The 21,226-nt window shown below is 59.5% G+C and overlaps 2 protein-coding genes across 3 annotated transcripts; one reads left to right on the plus strand and one right to left on the minus strand.

Moving 5' to 3' along the window:
* Positions 1 to 1,388: 1,388 nt before the first annotated feature.
* On the plus strand, positions 1,389 to 16,768 carry CPLX2 (complexin 2). Of its 2 annotated transcripts, XM_071758654.1 has the most exons (5): positions 1,389 to 1,522; positions 6,065 to 6,163; positions 14,382 to 14,489; positions 14,980 to 15,155; positions 15,295 to 16,768. In XM_071758654.1, the coding sequence occupies exons 3-5, from the start codon at positions 14,459 to 14,461 to the stop codon at positions 15,490 to 15,492; spliced, it is 405 nt and encodes a 134-aa protein (XP_071614755.1). In that variant the 5' UTR covers positions 1,389 to 1,522; positions 6,065 to 6,163; positions 14,382 to 14,458; the 3' UTR covers positions 15,493 to 16,768. The 2 variants fall into 2 exon arrangements, with proteins under 2 accessions (XP_071614755.1, XP_071614754.1); XM_071758653.1 differs by lacking the exons at positions 1,389 to 1,522; positions 6,065 to 6,163 and adding an exon at positions 12,387 to 12,438.
* A 1,118-nt stretch (positions 16,769 to 17,886) lies between these two features.
* THOC3 (THO complex subunit 3) lies at positions 17,887 to 21,195 on the minus strand. Its single transcript, XM_071758648.1, has 6 exons — positions 21,013 to 21,195; positions 20,497 to 20,653; positions 19,463 to 19,667; positions 18,955 to 19,116; positions 18,767 to 18,867; positions 17,887 to 18,435 (listed from the first exon to the last, which is right to left on the minus strand). The coding sequence occupies exons 1-6, from the start codon at positions 21,193 to 21,195 to the stop codon at positions 18,272 to 18,274; spliced, it is 972 nt and encodes a 323-aa protein (XP_071614749.1). The 3' UTR covers positions 17,887 to 18,271.
* Between the last annotated feature and the right edge of the window lie 31 nt (positions 21,196 to 21,226).

Consider the following 21,226-nt stretch of genomic DNA (forward strand, 5'->3'; position numbering starts at 1 on the left):
GGCAGGAGGATCCAGAAGGAATGTGGGACAGTGGGAGCGAGCCTATATATTGAGTGCTCTGATAAATAAAACATGCCGAGAAGGCAATCAGGGCTGCCCACTTGGCTGCAGGCAGCTCTGCCTGCGGCAGCTGCATGGGGTGAATTCACAAGCGGTGCCACCCCAGCCATCAGGCTGCCGGCGCTGCTCCTCCATTTGCATCCAAGTTTTGCTGCCTCAGCACCGAGGGGGATTGATTTATTCATCAGTCTCTCCATCCCGCAGCAGCCCTGCATGAAGGAGCAGCACGATCAGCTGCTGCGTGATGTGACAAGTGGCAGGGCAGGGAGCAGGGTGGGCTGACCCTGGAGATGGCCCACATCTTATCTGCCATGGTTCCTGGTGGAGGAAGGACTACCCAAGATGGGAAATGTGAATAGCAACCTCCCCCAGGGCTGTGCTGCTGAGCCCTCCTCAGGCACTAAGGCATTGGCATCCTGCACTTCCCTTTCCAGATGGAGCAGCAGAACCCCATTTTTCAGGAGATCAAACCCCAATGGCCAAACTTATTGCAAAGATGAGTTGCAAAGCCAGGAACTACCCCAGAAAGCCCCAGTCCCAGGAGAACTCCAGGGCTCAGCAGGAGATGTTCTACACACACAGACCCAAAGCAAAACCCAGGGAAAGCAATGCTTTGCCTTCTGGGGAGGTGAGAACAGCAGCAGGAGAAGGGCTGGGCAAAGGGAGGGCAAGTCCCAGCCTTCCAGGATGGTGGGGATCTGAGGAGTCCTCTTGGCCATGCCCAGCTCTCCTCACTTCCCATCCTGAGGACACCTTGCAAGAAACCCTGGACAAGGGCTTTGTCAGGTGCAATGGGGGTCTCTGATTTGGGGAGCACTTATGGACACCCAGAGATGCCCTGTTTAGACATCCTTCCTCTGAGGGGTCTAAAAGTGCCGTGGTAGGGGAACCATTGACTCTGGGGTAGAAAAGTGTTGGGCACTGGGGGGAAAGATTAATATTGAAGGGAAATGATGATTAGGGGGCACTGCCAGGGGTTCAGGAGGCATGGCCAGGTACCGAGGGGAATTGCTGGGTACTGGGGATACAGGGATGGCCAAGAAATGGGGGCACTGGGAGGCATTGTCAGGTACTAGGAGGGATGCCTGTGTGCCAGGGCTCAATTGATGGGTGCTGGGAGGGGGAAATGGGAGGATAGCAAGGGTGCAACTGCGGGTTACCAAGGGGGCAGCGAGGTACCGAGGGGGGCAATTACCGGGAGCGAGAAGACTTGCCGGCCAGCAGGGACAATCGCCGCGTACCGGAGGGGAATTGTCTGCTGCGGGAAGGCCGGGGCCGGGGGCGCGGGGCGGGCCGGGGGCGGGCGCGGAGCCGGCCCCGCCTGGGAGGCCGTGCGGTGGAGGGGGAGTCAGCACCGGGGCCCCCCCCGTACCGCTACGGCTCCCGCCTCCCTTCCGGCGGCGGTTCTTTCCCTGCGCCGGGGGCGGACCGGGGGGACCGGAGCCGCGCTGATCCCAGCCAGGTGGGTGAGGGGCCGGGCCGGGGCCGGGCCTGGGCCGGGGGCGGGGGCGGACCCGCTGTGCCGCAGAGCCCGGGGGGGGGGGCCGGGACCGGCACGCCGAGCCTCCCGGGGCCGCCGCCTTATGTAACGGGGCGGCGGCCGCGGGGATGCGGGATGCGGCATGCGGGATGAAGGATGCGGAGATGCGGGATGCAGGTGCGGGTGGAAGGGTAAAAGATGCAGGGCGTCCCCGGACTGCCCCTCCGCAGGAGTGCGGGGCGGGGGGGACGGACCGACGCCGGTACGGAGGAAGGGGATGGCAGGAGAAGAGCTGTAATCCCGGGACGGTGGTTTGCATCCTCCCCTCCGGCACCTCCTGGACATCCCTGCGTGGGGGGCTGTGTTGAAGTGGGCCGTGGGCAGGGAGAGGAGGCGACCTGCTCCCACCACCACCCCCTGCCAGCACCCAGCTGCTGCTGTGGGTAGCTCCTGGGACTCCGCTGGGCTCTTCCTACACCTCCCCATCACATCTGCCTTCTCCACCCTGGTCTCCGTGGCTAAGTCTCCAGCCACCCGTGGAGCACCCCAGGTGCACAGTCCCCAGTTCCCCAGGCTCCATCCCCACTCCTCACTGTACTGTCCCTGTGAGATTCTTCTCCCTGCCGTGCCCCAGCACCGTGGCTGCAGCACACGGGGCAGGTGGCTGCCGTGAGCCAGGCCTGGCAGCACGCGATGGCACTGCCACCCTCATGGCACGAGTGTGACCGGGCAGCCACTGCCTGAGGCAGGCAGTGGTGGTGAGTCAGAGCAGCAAAGCAGAGCCGGCACCTTCCCTCAGGACAGGGCTGACTGCTCAGGGCTTCTCCACACAACCAGACAGGCTCTGCAGCTGGTGGCAGCTGCTGGACAAGTTTGGTGAAGGAGCAGAAGTGGTTCGAGTCAAGCTGAGGTGTTGGAATTGGCAAATAGAGCATGGAAAGGGATGAGCCTGGCTGACGGTGCAGAGAGGTGTCCTCCCTGACAAACCTGCCCTTGTCACCCCAAAGCTGCAGGATTCCAAGGGGTGCCAGGACGGGCTCTGACATGGCTGGGGGAAACAGGGCTCTCAGCCCCTGGCCAGCAACACTGCTGTGCTGTGCCTCACCATCCTGGAGAAAGTGGACAAAGCTCAGCTGAGACAAACCAGCATTGAGAAATGTCTCAAAGTCTGTCTTGGCTGTGTGCTGCATGTTTGTTCTTCGATTGCCTTGCGATTGCCTTGCGTGATAGCATTAGTATTGAAATTACCCCAACCAGACATAGCTATTAACACCTCGCTGCACTGGAGAATGATTGTGGTTCACACCTTGGCTCTTCCTCTGTGGTTTCTGCAGAGGATGCTGCCAGGTACAGCCCGCCAGGCCTGGTATTGCTGAAGGGGTCTGCTTCAAGTGACCCACCATGGTTTTAGCACTCGGCCTGAGAGATACCAGCAGAGAATACCAGCAGAGAGCTGGTATTGCAGGGTTGGTGACCACTGGCAGTGTGGCACAGCTCCGCTCCCAGCATCGGGCACCCAAACGTTACCCCATGGTCCAGAACTGAGGAGGTCTGGTCAGGCAGGTGGGCACAGGCACCGCAGCCTGGGCTGCCACCTTTCCCACCAACACCAAACCCAAGTGCTCAGGCATCATGAACAGATGGGCCTGGATCCCCCTGCCCAGAGCAGAACCTTCTCAGTGGCCAGAGCAGACTCTCACCCAAAACCTCTGTATATTCCTGGCCAGACCTCCTCATTTGTTCTTATGCCAGCATCATCCTTGAGTTTAAATGATCCTTCTCCCTCTCTGGTGTTTACTCTCCGGTGTATTTATAGAGAGCAATCAGGCCTGCTCAGCCAGGGTAAACAAGCTGCGCTCCTGCGGGCTGCTCTCGCGTGAGCACTCTCTGCTCACTCATCCCAGGAGCTTTCCGCTCTGCCTCTCCCAGCTCCACAGTCTTCCTGGCCGCAGAGACCTGGGCCATGTGTCTCATGAAGCCATGAGCTTTCCAGGCTGTGCCTCCAGACTCCGGAGTCTCACTGGGTTCGCTGGTGCCTCGCCAGGAGCACTGTCACCTTTTCCATGCTGTTCTGCACTGCAGGTGTTTGCTCCTCCTGTAAGCAGCCAGGCCAGTGGGTCCGTCCCTCCCCAGCTGGTGCCACCAGCTCCTGCTGTAACACCAGAGGCTCAGAGACGTCATTCATCTCAGCCGCATCCCCGAGCCCTGTAACGGTGTGACCCAGACCTGACCCAGCCCATGGCAAGATGATGCCTGTAAGAAGCACTGAGGCTTTTGAGACTGAGGGTCTGCTTTTTGAAGGCATGGCAGGGTACAGAACCCCAGCTGGGAAATACCTAAGCCCCTTGTACCCTTCTGTGAGAGCCAGGACAGGACACTGCTACCACTTAGTCGCTTTTGCTAATATTCTCTCCAAACATCATAGCTCTGATCTGAACCTTCTTTCCCCCCATGGTTCCTGGACGTGAAGATGATGCCAAACCCAAGGCAGGTTATGCGAGCATTTCCCTTGGGCAGGAGAATTGCTCTGAGACATGGCCTGGAGTTTCCCAGCCTATGGACTCTGCTGCTCCCTTTCTCCAGTCTGCCCTACTCTGCAGTTATTTGGACAAGCTCAGCTATAAAAAACTGGGTGCTGAGAGCCAGAGGTTCCAGAGCTTGTGGACTCACTAATGGGCTTATCTCAAGCATTAAGTTTTCTCTGGATAATGCCTTGTTGCCAGACCTCAGCTGGATAAAAGCAGCCCTGCCAGTGCCTGGGGGCACCACAGTCCCTGGATCTGGGGGTGTCCCATCTCTAACACCCTGCACTTGTCGCCCCCACCCTCTGCTTTTGGCATTAGTAGGTGTCTGCTTGCCTAGACAGACAGACTGAGCTAGTGCAGCTGTCCGGGTGAGGTGCATCTTCATAGCACTGACAGGCTCTGCCCATTGCAAAGCCAGGGAAAAAACAGAACCAAAACACTTCACTGACTCAGAAAAAAAAAAAATACCCTGTGGGAATCAGAGCAACACCTCCTGGGACCCTCTGTATCCTCTTAGGACCCCAGGCAGGGGGTCCCCACTCTTCCCACACCCTTGGGGTTTCAGCGTGGAACAGCTAATTTGCACCTCAGGCCCTGGCCCACAAAGCAGGGACTGATTCTGCCCCAGCCCCACTCATCTCCTTAGTGCTGAGCTGTATGGTAACCAGGCATGAGTCTCTGCAGCCTGTCTTACCCTGCTCCTCAGCCTTCCCACACCCCAAAGGAGGCAGCAGTTGTCCTTAGCAAAGGTCACCTTCACGCTGCTGCTGAGCCCTTTCCAGGCTGAGCTTTCAGTGATGCATTTCCCAGGGCAGCAACGGCTGTTCTGGGGTCTCCGCTGAGGGGTCCCACTGTGGACCCTCTGCTTCTTCCTTGCAGGTCCCAGAGCTCTGGGTCCCCTGGGTGACCCTATACCCTCCCCAAAGTCAGCTCTGTGCCCAGAGTTGGGCAGTGTCTCCTGCCCCTGGGGCTGGGACGAGGCATTCCTGCTCTTTAATGTGTTAAAATGTGCAGGCTCTGTCCATCGCAGCCCCTGCTCCTCCAGCATCACTGTTTGCATGTGTTTCCTCTGGTTCCCCTGGGTTATGCATTTATCCTCAATTTGCCAAAGCCTCCTTCCTTCTCCAGCACAGAAGAAAAGCCTTTGCTCAAAGTCAGGATGAATTTGTAACTTTTCTGGGAACCTTCTCCCCAAGTCACAAAGCACAAATCACACTCATGGCACCTGTTGTGGTCACACAAGCCACACCATGAGGACAGCTCACCCCAAGAAACTGCCAGCACAGCACTCAGCACCCTGGTACCTGGGTCTTCTCACAGCCCCTGCCCAGGCCAGCATCCTCAGGGGAAACCTCCAGCCTCCCTGAGCAAAACAGGGGGATTTCGAGGCCATTCAGGGGAGGGACAAAACATACAGGCAGAAGATTCCTGAGGTCCAGCAGAAGTTGAGATCCCAGTGCAGGTCCAGGCTTTCTCAAATTGCAAAGTCTTGACCAAGGGCTTTTGTTTGGTGGCTTGTTTTAACTTACCATTATGTTCTCCAAAGAAGAAATTCATCATGTGCAAGCCGAGGAAGGCATAGTTAATGTGAAATTTTTAAATCCTCAAAGAGCTGAGAGCCCTCTAAATATTTAATGGAGGCATCCAAACTGCCGGGTGCCTGCAGAGACAGCCAGGAGCCCTCTGCCAGCAGCAGGACTGGTGTCCCTGAGCTGGGAGAGGAGCAAAGACCCTGATGGACTGCCACCTCCAGCCTGCTGTCATCCTCCATGCACCCTGCTGGGCTCCCACTTGCAGGGAGATGGTGCATATTGTTGCTTGATGTTGATCCCATCCTTGGAGGTCAGGATGTGGACCCCCCCCTGAGCCCCTCATCTGGAGGGAGAGGGCAGTGATATGCTCTGCCAATCAACCACCGAGTGATTCTGCTTTGTTCACCCCATCCCCTTCTGGGGCCTCACTACAAAGCTGATCCTCTTGCTGTTGGTGCCTCCCACAGGCCCTGCTCTCCCTGTGATGCTCAGCCACCCCTGCAAGATCCACATCCCCCTGCATTAGGTGCTGAAGCCTGCGGACGCCCAGCACTGCACGCACCAAGGTAGGCAGCGCTGCCAGGGACACGGGGCAGCCATGGGGGGGAAATGCAGCAGCAGTGCCTGGGGCTGCCTCAGCAGCACCAGCTGGGACCCCCGGGGTAGGGGCTTCATCATGGGCATCCTGGTGAGACCCAGTGCTGAGAGAGGGGCATCTGGACCAGCTCAGGACCAGAGGGGAGCAGCCGGGGCTCCAGGGTGGATGCTGGGCATGGTCCATGGTCCTGCCTGGCAGGTGACAGTGACTGTGGAGCTGGCTCAGGACCAGGGATTTCTTTTTTTTTTATTGCCTTTGAAAGCCCCCAGATGGGAAAGGTACGTGCCAAACCCCATTGCAAGCAGCCAAGAATGAATTTTCTGGCCAGGGCCCCAGCATCTCTTGGATCGGTGCCGTGCCCAACCGGCGTCACACTGCAGCGGAAACCCCAAGCGCAGGCAGGCAGGAGGAGGTTTCAGCCAGAGTGGGCACCAAGTCCCCCACCCAGCCCAGCACCCCCTTGGTGCAGGGGTCTCACCTCTCCTAGTACCCCAATCCAGGGTATGCAGGTCCATTCCCCTCCCACCAAACTGCAACTTGGCTGGAGATCTGTCACCCAGATGTCCCCCCCCCATGCCACCATGGAGCCCCTCACCATGCAGCCATCTACTGCTGCTGGAGTGCAGGGTGTCCCTGGCAATGTGGCCCTCAGACAACTCTGTTTACCATGACACAGGGCATCTCAGCTCCCAAACCTCCCTTCTCATGGGATGCTATGGGCCCTTCTCCAGCAAGGCAGATGCTCTCCCAGAGCTGGGCTGGAAGTTTGGGTAGAGCCATGATGGTGTCCCTGCTCCCCTTTTCCTCCTACTCTGCAGCCTCAGTGGTGCAGGTGGATGTTTAAAGCACTCTCAGGCTCTCTGTCCTAATCTTGGGAGCCGCAGAGAGCTTGCAGGATCTCTGCAAAACTAACACCTGAAGCAGCACAAGGCTGAACCCCAGGGGAACAGCACCCAGGGTCTCATTTTTAAGGGTGCTTTGGCTGTAGGGGGGACAGGTGGGGGCTGCCACTGCTCTGCTGTCATTCAGATGTCAGTCTTGAGATAATCATGCTTTGTGCGTTTCCCCTGCCAGTGAAATGAGGGTGGATATAACCCCTCTGAGGTTTTATGCGGGGACCAGGTGCCCAAATCGTACCCCATGGATCCAGAAGGGGATCCTTCTACTCCCTGCACCGTCTCAGCCACCTCTGTTGTAAGTGCCCTGCTTGTCCCTGCCAAAGTGGCAGGGATGGACATCAGTATATCCAAAGGATATGGCTGGGGCAATGGGGAGAGATGGGGAGGCAGCATGGGAGCTCAGATGGGCTTTTGCCTGCTCCTCAAGCAGTTCCTGGTGTGCTGCACCCAGCTCTGCTCCAGCCCCTGCATTGCTGTGCGGGTGTGCATGCCCGCATAAATATTGATGGGGTGGACTCGGCTCGAGTGTGCCTTTGTATACAGTGATTGGGATGTAAATGCTATAAGTACCTGCTGTGTGGGCTGGAGAAAGCAGTGTAGGTAATAGCACCGAGGCTGAAGGCACAATGGCTCCTTTGTGGGGAGGTGGGACCCGTCCTGCATGGGGAAGGGAGCTGGAAAGGAGACAGGTTAGCAACCCCAGGGATCATAAACCTGTTTGGGGAATCAGCCAGACCTGCAGCAAGCCTAAATCTTCAAGCTGAGACTGCAGAGAGCCACCATGGCTCCCAGAGCCTGCCCCCCGTGCAGCCACACCAGGATAAACAACGAGGGGCTGCAGTGTCTCTGTTTAATAATGCATGGCACAAAGGCACCGGACGCACACTGGGAACCACGGGGACAAGGAGTCATGACTGCAGTGCTTGGCAGTGAGGTGCATCCCGGTGTCCCCCAGTGCTCACAGGACAGTGGGTGGCTGTGAGATGGTGGAGAGCCGTGGCACTGGCAGAGCTACAGGGACATGGACATCTCAGGGCTCAAGGTAGCCCTGAGACTGGAGATGGGTGAGCAGAGCTCCCCATTGCAGGTAACAGAGCAGCAGCAGCAAAGCCAAGGTGTTTGGTGTGCAGTGGCTGACATCCTGACTGCACTGGGTGCTTCTTAGCTGGACCCTATAACCTGGTCCTTGTCCCCTTGGGCACTGTTGCAGAGAGATCCATCACTCTCTTTTGCACAGATCTAGCTGTAGATGGTCTTTTTGGTGAGGTCTGGAGGGCTGAGCACCGCTGGGAGTACCCCTCCCTCTCTGGCATCTTTCTGGGACACTGCCATGCTGGGAACAGCTGAAAGCCATGGGCTTGGTCCTCTCCTTGTCCCATTCCTCCTTCAGTCATGGCCACCCTCTCTTGCACACCAGGTGCCATGCTGGGGCCCTGCAGGCAGCAGTTCACAACCAGCTCCTGCAAGTGGTCCCCACAGGGGACACAGGCATCCCTCATTGCACACAGTGCATTGATCCAGCCCTGCCAACCATCTGCTGCAGCAACTCCCCAGCCCACACTACACCCCAAGGCACGGAGCTGTGCAGGGAGCTGGGCAGGAATGGGCTGGGGATGCCTGGTGCAGCCCCCCCACCCCATAGGCAGGAGGGTGCAGATGGGTCTCGGGGAGCAAGGCTAGCACAGGGCTGTGATAACAATGCAGATGAATCTGCAACACTGATGTCAATGGGGCCGTGGTACTGAGCCCACAGACAGGCAGAGCATTGTGGTGGAGCCAGGGTCAGTCCACAGCATGAGCCCACATCCCTTCCTGCCAGGCCCAAGGCTTTTATTGTGCTCCCACACTGGCCCTGTGGTGAGAGCCACTTTCGTACCCTGTGCCTGGTATGGGGGGATAATGGGGAAGAGGCTGCTGGGGGGACTGTGATTTGCTGCAGTGGTGGCCTCAGCATCCCTGGGGCCTGGGCGTGGGTGCCTTTGAATACCATCTGAGCACATTGTAATGGAGTCACCCCAGGTCCCCCTCGCTTTGTGCGGTGTCACTGTCAGGAGGCACAGCAGGGGTGGCAGGGGCTGTCCCTGTGGTCTGAGCCCTCACTGTGCTCTGCTGCCTCACTGGATGGTCCAGCCACAGCCTGATGCTACAGCACTCTGGTGCCTGTCCTTTTTGCCAGCCCCACCAGTTGCCAGCCCCAAGAGAGGCTGCAGCTGCTGCATATTTTATGCTGCTTCTTCCCCTTCTCCCCGCTGCTGTTTTTGTTTTTGTTTAAGAGGCTGGGTTACGAATTTTAAACAGGCTCCTGAAAAACCCAATTACCTCCAGAAGACAACCTGATAAAAGCTGCCTAAGTGGCACTGTGGAAATCGACTTGTGCAGCAGCAGAGGGAAAACCAACGTAACAAAGCCTTTGGAAATTGAGTTAACCACTTTTAATCCTTCAGTGCAATGAGAAGGACCAATGATTATTTTCTGCAGAGATGGGGCAAGAGGATAAGTAAAATAACTGTCCTGTGGCATTAGGACAGGCTGGCAATACCACAGGGATGAGTACAGGTACTTGGACACCCACTTCCTGCTGCCTGGGATCCTGGGCAAGGGCCCACAGAGGCTGTGACCTTGCAGGGTCCCCATACGATTGTGGGGCCTGGTGACAATGCCAGTGAAAGGGGGACAGCTGGAGGGGAAGTGCTGCTCAGAGCGTTGCTGGTGGCGGATGCAGTGGGTGATGCAGCAGCAGCAGCCAGCCCTGTTCCCTGCTGGAGGGAAGCTGAGTGAGGTGCTGGTGGGGCCCTGGCACCCGCATTGGCTCTGTCCCTGCCATGCCACCCCCGCGAGCCGGCACAGAGGCAACTGGCAGGACCTGGCACTGCTGAGAGCTTCCTCCTCCATCTGTCCACAGCACTGCCCCCTGTCTGTCCTATCCCTCCTGGTCCCTTCCCTTCCTGCCTCCCCCAGCAGCTCCAGCAGCCACCCAGCAGGTGACACTGCCCAGGACAATGCCAGGGGACAGCTGTGCCTGTGGAGTGCCCATGCCAGGTGCAAGTATTGGTCCCATTGCCAGGTCCCTGCCAGGTCCCATGCCAGGAGCATCCTCCAGACTCCTGCCGGAGCTAGTTTGGTTCTGGGAGAGCAGGTGTCCCCTAGGCCCACCTCAAGAGCAGGGGTGTCTGCAGAGGTCTGCAGTGCACAAGGATGGAGGTGATGCCCAGGGCTGGTGGCAAGCCCTTAGCTGCCCTTCCTGCAGGAGACTGGCTGGCAGGACAGAGCTGGGTGCCCGCCAGCCCGACGGCTGCAGTCACGCTGCCGGCACCAGCAGCTGGAGCACCAGAGCTGTTGACCTCAACTCCTGTGAGCTCCGTGCTTCCTGCAGCAGCAGGGATGGGGTCTGCTTTGCCCACCTCCCCTTGGCCACCCCACATGGTGACTCCCACTTGGGGACAGCACTCCAGGCCACTGAGCCCCAAGGAGGGCAAGTCCAGCTTAGCACCAAGCACTGGCACAGGGAACGACCCTGTCGGCTTGGGCACAGCTCATACTGGGAGAAGTCTCCAGGCACACTGGGAGCTACTGGGGGAGGATGTGCTTAATGAGCCGAAGCATCTCCAAAGATTGAAAGACTCAAGGACCTATCCTAGGAACAAAAGAAGGCGTTTGTCAGGTGCTGAGAGATGGACTCGTTAATTCCTCCTGGCTGTCACACTTATCTGTAATGAATTTGTGCTCCACTGTATTATTTTTAATACAATAGAAGCGGTGCCGCCCGCCCACCGCCCGGCTGCTGGGAGCGCTGACGTCAGTGCCCAGAGCAGGGCTGCTGCAGGACAGATGGACAGACGGACAGACAGACCAAGCGCAGGCCTGTCCTACTGCCCATGTGCCTGTCCTGCCAGGTCCCAGTGGACAGAGCAGAGTAGAGCTGGCCTGGAGGGCAGGAGGTGTTTGGTTTAGGTTGTTTTTTCTTCTTCCGTGGGGGTGGAAAAAGGAGTTATTGGTCTATTCTGCAGCAGAAGGAGGCTGCGGGCTTGGGCTGGTAGAAACAGGGAGTGCTGAGGGGAGTTATTTTGGGGAGTGATGAGAGGGGGTGAACACGAGGGCCATGTCTTCCATGTATTATCCCTGTGCTGAGGTTTGTCCATAGCAGTGGTTGTGCACTGGGGCAGGAGCCAGCAGTGGATGTGCTCACGGAGGTTTGCTGTTGCTGCATACCTGTAGAGGTGCTGGGCTGGTAAAGGAGGGGTGCAGGTCTGACCCACCAGCTGTAGTAGATTGCTCCCCACTGCTGCTCCACATTCCCCCATTCGTCGTCCCCATGGCAGCCCCAGCACTACCCAGCAGCAACAGCAGCATCTCTAGAGCCTGCACCGCCAGGCTTGTGGATGAAACTGCAGCCTGTCCCACTCCCTGCAGCCTCCCACATACAGGGGAGTGTCCCCAAAACGACCCCACTCCCTGACCCTCTCCAGCACTTTCTGGCCATAGTTACAGACATCCCTGCAGGGCTGCTTCTCTGGAGTCTCACCACTAAACATCAGCTCTCCCCAAAGCCTGTCCAGAGCACCACTAATATGATTTGCAAAAGGCTCGTCTTCTTTCTAATAACCCAGGGCTGGATTAATTAGGAGGCGCCGGCTGCCCCTCTGCAGTGTGGCAGGGTTGGCGTTGGGGAGCGTGCCTGTCCTCAGCACCTCTGTGCGCTGGGACGAGAATAGGATACCCGGGGGAGCTCTGTCCCGCAGCCGGGGGTGAGGGGAGGACAGGGGCAGGAGGGGCTGCAGGAGCCCGTCTCCCTTCAGGCAGGCGCAGGGGAGGCAGACAAGGTGGTGCTGTTGGAGGGAGTGGGGGAGGACGAGATGATTAAACTCCCACAACTGCCCTGCACCGCTATGGAGATGAACGGGCTGCTGCGCATTGCTGGGGGTTGCGGGATTGGGGCAGGAGGGTGCAGCTCCTCGGCGGCTCCGGCTGGTGAATGCCTCGTTTCACCCATTAATTGCCGCGGAGGTGAATCATTAACCCCGCACAGGACGTGCTCCCTCCCCCACACACACACACACATCGCTGTGGGAGTGCAGGGATGGGGATCCCGGGGGTCCCTGTGTGCATCCTGGGCAGCGGTGCGAGGTTTTCCGGAGACCCGTCCCCTGGCACCGGGACGTTTCCCCGGGGGGTCATGCGGCGTTTCCCGGGTGGGGGCCCGTATTCCCCCCCCCCACGGGGGGCCGGGCGGGGGGTGCCGCCCCGGGCGGGCCCACGCGTAAAGTCAGGGGCGGGCGGGGGACGGGCCGCCGTGGGGCGGGGCGGGAGGGAGGAGCGGCGGCAGCGGAGAGCGGCGGCGGAGCCGGTGAGTCCGCGCCGTGCCGGTGCTGAAGGGACAGCGGACAGCGCCGCCGCTGCGGCACCGGGCGGGGCCCCGCGCCGCAGATACCCCGAAGGGAGGGGAGGGAGGCGGGGGGGAGGTGGGGGGGGAAGACGGAACCCCACGGCACCGCGTCCCCTGCACGACCCCCGCCCCCCCTCGCGACTCCCGCCTTCCCCTTGTCAGTGTCTTCCCCCCGTAGTGTCCCCGGTGTCGCCTGCGCCCCCGGTGTGTGTGCTCCCCCCGTCCTGTGTGCCCGCCCTCGCCCTCGGTCTCAGTGTCGCCCGAATGTCGGGTGTCCCTTACGTCCTGTGTTCCCGTTGTCCCCCGCTTTTCCGGCGCTCCCCCGTGTGCCCTGCGTCTCTGCAGCCTGTGCGGCGTCCCGGCGCTTGTCGGTGTTCCCCCCACGTTGCTCATGTCCCTGCAACCCTCGGTGTCGTTCCGTCCCCCCCCCACCCTGGGATCTCAGTTTTCCGGTGCCCCCCGTGAACCCTGCATGCTCCCTGCAGTACCGGTGGCCAAGTGCTCGCCGGTGTCCCCCTGTCCCTGGTGTCCTCTGAGCCCTTCCTGCAGCCCCGGGGCTCAGCACAGTACTGCCTGGAGAACACCCCACACCCCGGTGCCCCGGAGCTGGGAGTCATAGGCTTCCCCAGGTCCCGGTTCTGGAGCTCGCCACAGCCCAGCGAGATCCCAGGGAGACGGGGTGGGGGCCCCCGCGAGGCTGCAGCACCCACAGGGCACACACACACACACTGCAAACTGTAAGCACAGCCTGTGTCCCCCCCCCACCTCCCGGCACACACACAGGGTATGCGGGGGGCACGGGAACATACACCCACACCCACACACACACATACACAGAGTGCATGCAAACAGCCTGCAACACCCCCACATGTACACACACGCGGCACAGTATGCGAATTTGTGTGTACACCCCCTGTTACAGCCTGCAAACCCACGGACCTGCACACACAGCCCCCCCTGCCCCCCGCCACCCACACTAACCCAGCCTGCAAATCCCCCCGCAGCGTGCAAACACACAGTGCACACAAACACAGCCTGCAAACCTCTGCTCACACACAACCCCTCGCAAGCCCTCACACACATCCACACAGCTTGCAAACCCCCAGACTCACACAAGCACACACTCAGCACTTGCAGACAGGCTGCAAACCCGCACACCGTGTGGGCACACGCAGCCTGCAGCCCCATGAAGTTACACCCGCACACACGCACTCACACACCCCCTATGCAAACACAGTCTACAGCCACCCGCAAACACACCTCTTGTCCAAACACAGCCTTCACATACACCTCACACACACAGCACATACAAACATGGTGCACGCACACACCTGTCCCACACATGGCGTGCCCCCTGCACGGTCACCCATACCTAGCACCCTGCAGGGATCACACACAAAATCACTGCTGCCTACAGCCCCCAAACACTGTCACAACCTGCCAACAGCCTCTTCTTCATCCTTCTGCAGAGCACATGCATTGTGATAGACACAGATGCACCCTATGTCCGGCTACACTGCACTGGCATGTTCCAGGCAGGGTCTGCTGTTCCCCTTCCCAAAGCAGGGCATGCAATGGGTGGTGGTGTGACGGGTGCCCATCCCACCAGCCACCAGACAGCACCCCAAGGTGCTGCACCAAGGGCAGTGCTGTGGTGGGAAAGTCCCTCTGGCATTCCTGCCTTGATCCCATCACAGGTCCCCAAGGGCAGTGAGGATGTGGGGAGGGCCTGAAGGGAGAGGGTGCTGTCAGCAAGCGGATTTGCCCACCCTCTGCTCATCCTGGAAGGAATGGAGTCTCAGAGGGTCCATTCTGCAGCCCGAGAGATCATCCAGTTCCTCGTGCTTGGGCAGTGGGGACCGTGGGCATGGGGTCCCCAACTGTGTCCTCGTCTGCCTGTGCAGGTGGCCCTGGTTGGCAATCCCGGACAGCAGTGGATGAGCGCTGGGCACTGGCCTAGCCACACACACACACCGGCACCATGGACTTCGTCATGAAGCAAGCGCTGGGCGGTGAGTGGGTGTTGTTCCCCCCCCCCCCCCCCCCGGGAGCAATGCCGGCCAGACATTGGGAGAACAGCGGGAGGGACACGGCTGGGGGACAGAGCTGAGGGGAGAGCCACCAACATTAGGAAGCTGCTTGCTGCTAGAGCCCTCCAGGGCTACCGTTTGCAGCGCCGGCAGAGCCTGGTAGGGGAATCCCGGTACTCCCGCCGCTAAGTGGGATTCCCCGGTGGGTCCCCTGGGTGTCAGCTCCGAAGGAGCTGCCGGCATTTCCCCCGGCTGATTCTGAACTAGAGCAGCGCTGCCAGCCCATGGCACTCCCCATCCCCGCAGGCTCCGGAGCCCATCAGCAGCCAGCTCCAGCACGGGTGGCCCTGGGATATCCCTGATTGCCTTTGTTGGGGGGCTCCGTGCACTCCCTGCATCTGCAGGCGCTTTGGCAGGCAGTGCTGAGTTGCAGTACCCTTGGGGACCGGCCGATGGTGTTTGTGCTGTGCAGGGGCCACCAAGGACATGGGGAAGATGCTGGGGGGTGAGGAGGAGAAGGACCCCGATGCGCAGAAGAAGGAGGAGGAGAGGCAGGAGGCCCTGCGCCAGCAGGAGGAGGAGCGGAAAGCCAAGCACGCCCGCATGGAAGCTGAGCGGGAGAAAGTCCGGCAGCAGATCCGCGATAAGGTGGGCACAGGGTACAAGTGGGGTTGGGGCAAGGAGCTGGCAGGGCTGGGGGGAAGGGCGGCCCAAGGCAGTGGTGATGGGCGGAGGGCACAGCGCAGAGACAGCGATGCCTGACCTCTGAGAGCCGGTGTCTTGGCAGTACGGGCTGAAGAAGAAGGAGGAGAAAGAGGCAGAGGAGAAAGCCGCGCTGGAGCAGCCGTGTGAAGGCAGCCTGACACGCCCCAAGAAGGCGATCCCGGCAGGCTGCGGGGACGAGGAAGAGGAGGAGGAGGAGAGCATCCTGGACACGGTCCTCAAGTACCTGCCCGGCCCGCTGCAGGATATGTTCAAGAAGTAACAGCACCACCAACCCTGCCATGGGGTGCTGGGGCACGGGCGCCCTCTCCCCTCCGACCCCTCCATCAGCTCCCTTGGCCCTGGGGGGGAGGTCCCCGCACCCCCTCCCCAACCCCTCCTGCCCTTACCCCCGACCAGACCAAAAACCCGCCCCGTCCCGTCCAGGCAGGGCCCCCCCACCACACCGTGCCAAAGGGGAGTGGCCCTGGCCGGACAGGGCGAACCGGGACCAAATGCACTGATGTAACCTTGCGGCAGGCTGGGGGCACCCCAGGCCCTACCGGCCTTCCCCGGGGTAGCTCCCCGTGCCCCCTGCCCTGCCCCTCCTGCCCTCCCAGGGGACCCCGGCAGGCCTTCACTCGCCTGCCCTCGTCCCCAGCACTGCCATCCCCCTGCCCCGCCCCGCCCTGGGCCAAGCCCAAAGCACAAAGCCAGGCGCCCTGCCCGCAGTTCCCCCCCATTCCCGGTCCCCCGGGGTCCCCCGGGGCTGCCCGGTGTGCCCCAGCATCGGGGGGTTGGAGGGGACCCCCTCCCCTTCCCCCCTCCCCGCATCTCTGGCCCCATAGTTAAAGCCATATCAGTTAGACTGCAATACTTCAGCACCGGGAGGAGCGGGCGCCGCGCTCCGCCGACCGTGTACAAAGGCGCGTGCGGGGCAGGGACCCCCCTGCCTCGTCCCCCCCAGCCCTGTCCCCACCGCTCGCTCGTCTGTGTCTCGGCCCCGCTGGCCCCCGTTCTCGCATCAGTGTTTCTGTGCCAGGGTGCCCCTTGTCGCTCCATGCGTCCTCGTGTCCGCTGTTCACGCTCCTGCCCGACGCCCTTCCCCACCCCCCTCGAGTCCCCGCTGCCCCCGGGGCCACCCGCGGCACTGAGCCGAGAGCCCCCGCTGCGCTGCCGGGGGCCCCGCTCTGCAATAAAGCCAGCGCGGGGCCGAGGGCTGCCAGGCCAGGCCAGGCCAGGGAGTGCCCAGCTGCCCCCCCCCCAACCCGACGACGCTGGACATACAGGTCCCTCGGGCCTGGGAAGGATCCTGGGCATGTCCCAGGAGCTGCTGCTTGCACCCCAAGGAGGGGATGTAGGGGCACACCCTTAACCCCGGCTCGTCCCTTGCTGCACCGTGCTCCCCCTCCCCACGCTTCCCCCGCCACAGCCCCCAGCTGCTCACCAGAGCCTTCCCCAGGAGGCACTGGGTGGCTCAGGGCCCTGCAGACATGCTGTGACCATCCTGCTCGAACTAGTCTTTGACAAACTAATAAAATAAAGGGATTTGTACATTGCTCCAGCCTCTTCTCGGTGATTACTTCCCTAGGGCCCCACATCAGCTCCCTCAGCCCTCCATGAAGCATCAGGGCTGAGACCTGACAAGCTCATCACACTACGGGAGGCCACAGGCACAACCCCCAGCCAGGCCATAGGTGAAGAGAGGGAGGCCAGATGTGGCTCCCCGAGTCCTGCTCAGTCCAGCTGCCTCCCTACAGCCCCATGACCACCCTGCAGGTGCCCTCATCAGGCTTGGGACAAGGTAAAAGGGAGCATCCTCACATGGTAACCACCATGGCAGGGGGATTCCTGACCCTTCCCTCTGACTCTAGGACTACTCTCAAAAAAATTATTTGGGATACCCCTGGGGTAAAAGGGCTGTTTCTAAAAGGGCTCCCTGCAGGAGCAAGGGCACAAGGCTAAAGTCAGGCCCTGGGTAATGGGGCACTTCACGATCCCCAGCGAGGCTGAGGCCCCAGCAGTGCCCAGGCCTGGCACAGCACTGGAGGCCTCTGCCCTGAGCCAGCATCAGCTTCAACTGATTTGACATCATTTACCAGCGAAGAGCTCAGCTGTTACCCAGGCAGCATCAGTAGAGCAGTCACCTGGAAAAGCTCCTGTCAGTTTAAAATATTAAGAGTAGGAAATGATAAAGATCTCGCAGGCAAGGTCTCCATTGTTGCCAGTCTGCACCTCCACCTCCTCTGCAGTAACCATGCCCCCTGCAACCCAGCACCCTGGCCCAGGGGGAAAGAAAGCCCCATGGCTCTCCCTGGGGAATAGGGAGGGGGGAGGCACTACCCACCACCTTGGCAGGGGTGTGTGGAAAGGCTCTGCCTGGGGTTGGTGGCCATGACATGGGACAGGTGGCATCTTCTGCTGGGGCCATGGCCCAGCTCCATCAACGCAGGGTGCTGCCAGGAGGGGAGCAGCGTTAAGGAACTGGGCGAGGTCCCTGCAGCTGCTCCCACCCTCTGTGCAGTGTCCCTGGTGTCCCTTGTCCCCAGCGTGGGGGCGCAGCGCCCTCTGGTGGGGTGACAGCGCAGGATAGAGACAGCACGGACAGGCAAAGGGGGACAGCCCCTCAACACAGATTCATCAGTCAGGACCAAGGAGAAGGAACCAGAGGAAGGGAGAGGAGCTCTGCACCCTCCATTTTCCCCTGCATCAGTCACAGGTACCTTCATTATGGAAGAGAATTTATCAAAATTAGAAAAAAACCCCACATGTACAAAAAAAAAAAAAAAAGAAAATTCCTCAGCTTGCATCCCCCCCAGCCTCTCCTCACTGCTTCCCCAGTGTGGGGAAGGGACACAGGGTGTCTGGGAGGGGCAGGCTGTGCTCCCAAGGCTGCCCTCACCAGCAGGCCATGGGGGACAAAGGAACAGTCACGTAGCTTTTCTCTGCTGGGGAGCCTGGAAGTCCTCTCTCAGGAGGGTCCTCAGCAGTCACCTTCAGTGAGTGACTTTCTGTGGCCACTTGCCTTTGGAACAAGCCCCCCACACCCCTGAGGTGTCTCATTAGGAGTCATTGGGAAGCCCAAAGAGCTTGACGGTGCCTGCCTCCCGGCTGCTGTCATATTTGCCATCTTTGTCGTCACAGGCGAAGGCCAGCAGAGGCCTCTTCGGGTGCCAGGCTACTGTGAAGGTGGGGGACTCACACTGCACCTCCCAGAGCTTCTCTCCTGCATGGAAAAGGGGCTATATGTCAGCCTGGAGAGACCCTGACCCTCTGCTGCACGCTGCCCTGCAGTCCACACTCGGCACAAGCACCTGCTGCTTCTCTCCTGTGCAGGCAGAGGAACAACAACCGCGGCTCCAGCGCCTTTTAATCACCTGCTGACGAGGCACAGACATGACACCCGTGTCTACCTCAGACTAACGAGGCAGGAGCTCCCCCTCACGGCACTCTGCACTGCACAGCCCAACTCTTCCTTCCCAGAGCAATACTCCCAGTGCCCTCCCAGCTCCACCAGCACCACTTCATCCAATTCCCCCCAAAAGCAAAACTGTTACCTGTCTCCACCTCTGCAATGTCAATGAAGTGATCTTCTGATGCTGATGCCAGCATCTTCCCATCGTGGCTAAAGCTCAGCGTTCTCACAGGCCAATCAAGCCTGCAGCAAGAGAGCAAGGCAGACTGAGCATTTCCCACAGAGTGACAGGAGAGGGGAGGCAAGCAACTGCTGGGCAACAGTACCTACCTTGAGAAGCACCTCACACACACCAGTTCATCCACATCCCAGAGGCTGACTAATGCATCAGCACTGCCCGTAGCAAAGTACTTCCCCATGGGATCAAACTTGATGCAGATGCAGTTTGAAGGATGAGCATTGATGGACTGAATGGGTTTCAGCTCTGGGTAGCTGCAGAAATGAAGGGAGAGGGCAGGAAGCAGTGAGAGGACCATAGGGCTTGCCTACAAGCAGGGCAGGTGGGACTGGGACTGTGAGTAAACCAAGGTGGTGCAGGACCACACTTTTGGAAATCCTGAGTGCAAAGTAGATGAGGCAAAGCATCAGGGACACTCTCAGGAAGCCCAGCCCAGAAGTGGGGCAACCTCAGCTCCAGACAAGTTCCTTCCCACCAGAGGGCTGGGAATCGCTGAAGTGTGGGACTCAGGCTCCCCAAAAGTAGCCAAGGGGTTTGCAGACTGATGTCTGCCACAAGCCAGCCCAGCCAGCTTACATACCCACCACCATGGGCACCCACCTGAGGATGTTGATGCAGCCATTTCCATTAGTGAGAAAGAACATGTTGTTATCATTGTTCCAGGAGATCTCGTTCACCTCAAACTTGAACTGTTCCTCAGCTTTGGAGCGATGTGTCTTGGCATCAATGAAAGTGACCACATCATCCTTGTTCCCCACTGCAATGGTCTGTCCATCAGGGCTCCAACAGATGTTGATATTCTCCCCTGAAAGGACAGAAAGACAGCAGCTCCTCTTTCCACCCAAAAATCCACAGCAGCTACGAGTTAAGCAGACAGGCAGTTTTCATTCCTGATCCAAGGCCACAATCTGCTCCACCAACTCCAAACTACACCCAAATGGTAAAGACTGACAGGTCTGCAATCTAACACATAAGCCTGACACAGCAACTGTCCAGCAAATATGTACAGTTATTAAACACTAAACCACACTTTCAGGAACATGACTACATCATCACCCTTGCCATTTCAGGTGGGATCACAGTAACCACCAAACAAGGCCAGCTCAAAGATCCTCTTAACCCAGTGACCTTCAAGATCCAGAAAAAACAGAGGCTAACAATAAATGTATATGAACAAGAGCAAGAGCAAGGCAAGTTTCTCTTTGCTATCTTAAAATACCATATCCAGCCCTAGCAATTCAAAGTTGGACATTTCCAAGGGCAGAGATGGCATCTGTATTAACCAGCCCATGAATTAAAACAATCAATTTCGGAATCCACGCTGACTTTTACTTCTACTATGGATCTCTGCAAACATGACTCCCCCCAGTCTCCAGCCTTGCAGCCCACAGATTCCAGACACAAGCACACAGGACACCTGAACAGCCAGCATCGTATTTCAGCTCAGTATTGACACCAAAGTAAATCAACCTTCACATTCACTGCTGCTGCTTACAGATGTGTGCAATGCAAAGATAAAAGCAGCCAGCAAAGATGCCCTGATCACCAGCACCTACACCGAGGACCCAAAGAACTGTACGTTGGCAGACAGGTGCTGCTGGACCCAAGAGCCCTTCCCAGAAGACAGGACTCACCCTTGGTATTGACAGTGGCAATGCACTTGGTGGTGCGGACGTCCCAGATGCGGATGGTTTTGTCCCCAGATGCTGTGACGAAGAGGTCTGGGTTGCTGGGATGCCAGCAGAGCTGATCCACACTGTCCCCATGGCCCCGGTAGTTGTTCTCCTTTACCTGGAAGGAGGGAACAGCCATCACAGGAGGGATGGGCCAGGCTCTGCCCACCTCCTGCCCCAGACCTCAGTGCCCTGCACGATCTTCTGCCGCCGCTTACAGATGGGGAGGAGCCCAGTCCAGCTCCTCGCCGCCATTTCAGCCACGCTCCCCAGCCACGGACAGCCGGTTCAGCCCACGCTGCCCTTGCCGGTATAGCCACAAGTCCCAGCAGGCCTGGTACCGACCACAGGTTGGAGAATCCGGTCCCGTGAAAAGGTCTCTGGTACCGGCCCGAATCACCCGTCCCTGCCCAGCCCGGGTAGTGGCCCGATTAGCCCCTCCCAGCGTCCCCCGGTGCGCCCGGTACCGCAGCTCACCAGCCGGTCCTTCTCGAGCAGGAAGACGCTGGCGGTCTTGTCGAAGGATCCGGAGGCGAGGCGGCGGCCGCAGCAGCTCCAGGCCACCGAGTGCACCTTTGCGCCGTGCGCCGGGAACTCGCGGCTCCGCGTGTTGGCGCGGAACAGCTCCTGCATGGCCTGCACGTAAGGCGACAGCGCCATGGCACCGGCACCGGGACCGGCACCGCCCCGC

Source organism: Heliangelus exortis, chromosome 15 (genome assembly GCF_036169615.1).
Source record: "Heliangelus exortis chromosome 15, bHelExo1.hap1, whole genome shotgun sequence".
Lineage (NCBI taxonomy): Eukaryota > Metazoa > Chordata > Aves > Apodiformes > Trochilidae > Heliangelus > Heliangelus exortis.

Coding starts and splice junctions, on each gene's coding strand:
- CPLX2 (XM_071758654.1), top strand. CDS start 14,459: ATGGACTTCGTCATGAAGCAAGCGCTGGGCG. Junction 14,490..14,979: donor CATGAAGCAAGCGCTGGGCG/GTGAGTGGGTGT, acceptor TGTGCTGTGCAG/GGGCCACCAAGGACATGGGG. Junction 15,156..15,294: donor GGCAGCAGATCCGCGATAAG/GTGGGCACAGGG, acceptor GTGTCTTGGCAG/TACGGGCTGAAGAAGAAGGA.
- THOC3 (XM_071758648.1), bottom strand. CDS start 21,195: ATGGCGCTGTCGCCTTACGTGCAGGCCATGCAGGAGCTGTTCCGCGCC. Junction 20,654..21,012: donor TGCTCGAGAAGGACCGGCTG/GTGAGCTGCGGT, acceptor CCCTCCTTCCAG/GTAAAGGAGAACAACTACCG. Junction 18,436..18,766: donor CATTGCAGAGGTGGAGACAG/GTAACAGTTTTG, acceptor TTTTCCATGCAG/GAGAGAAGCTCTGGGAGGTG.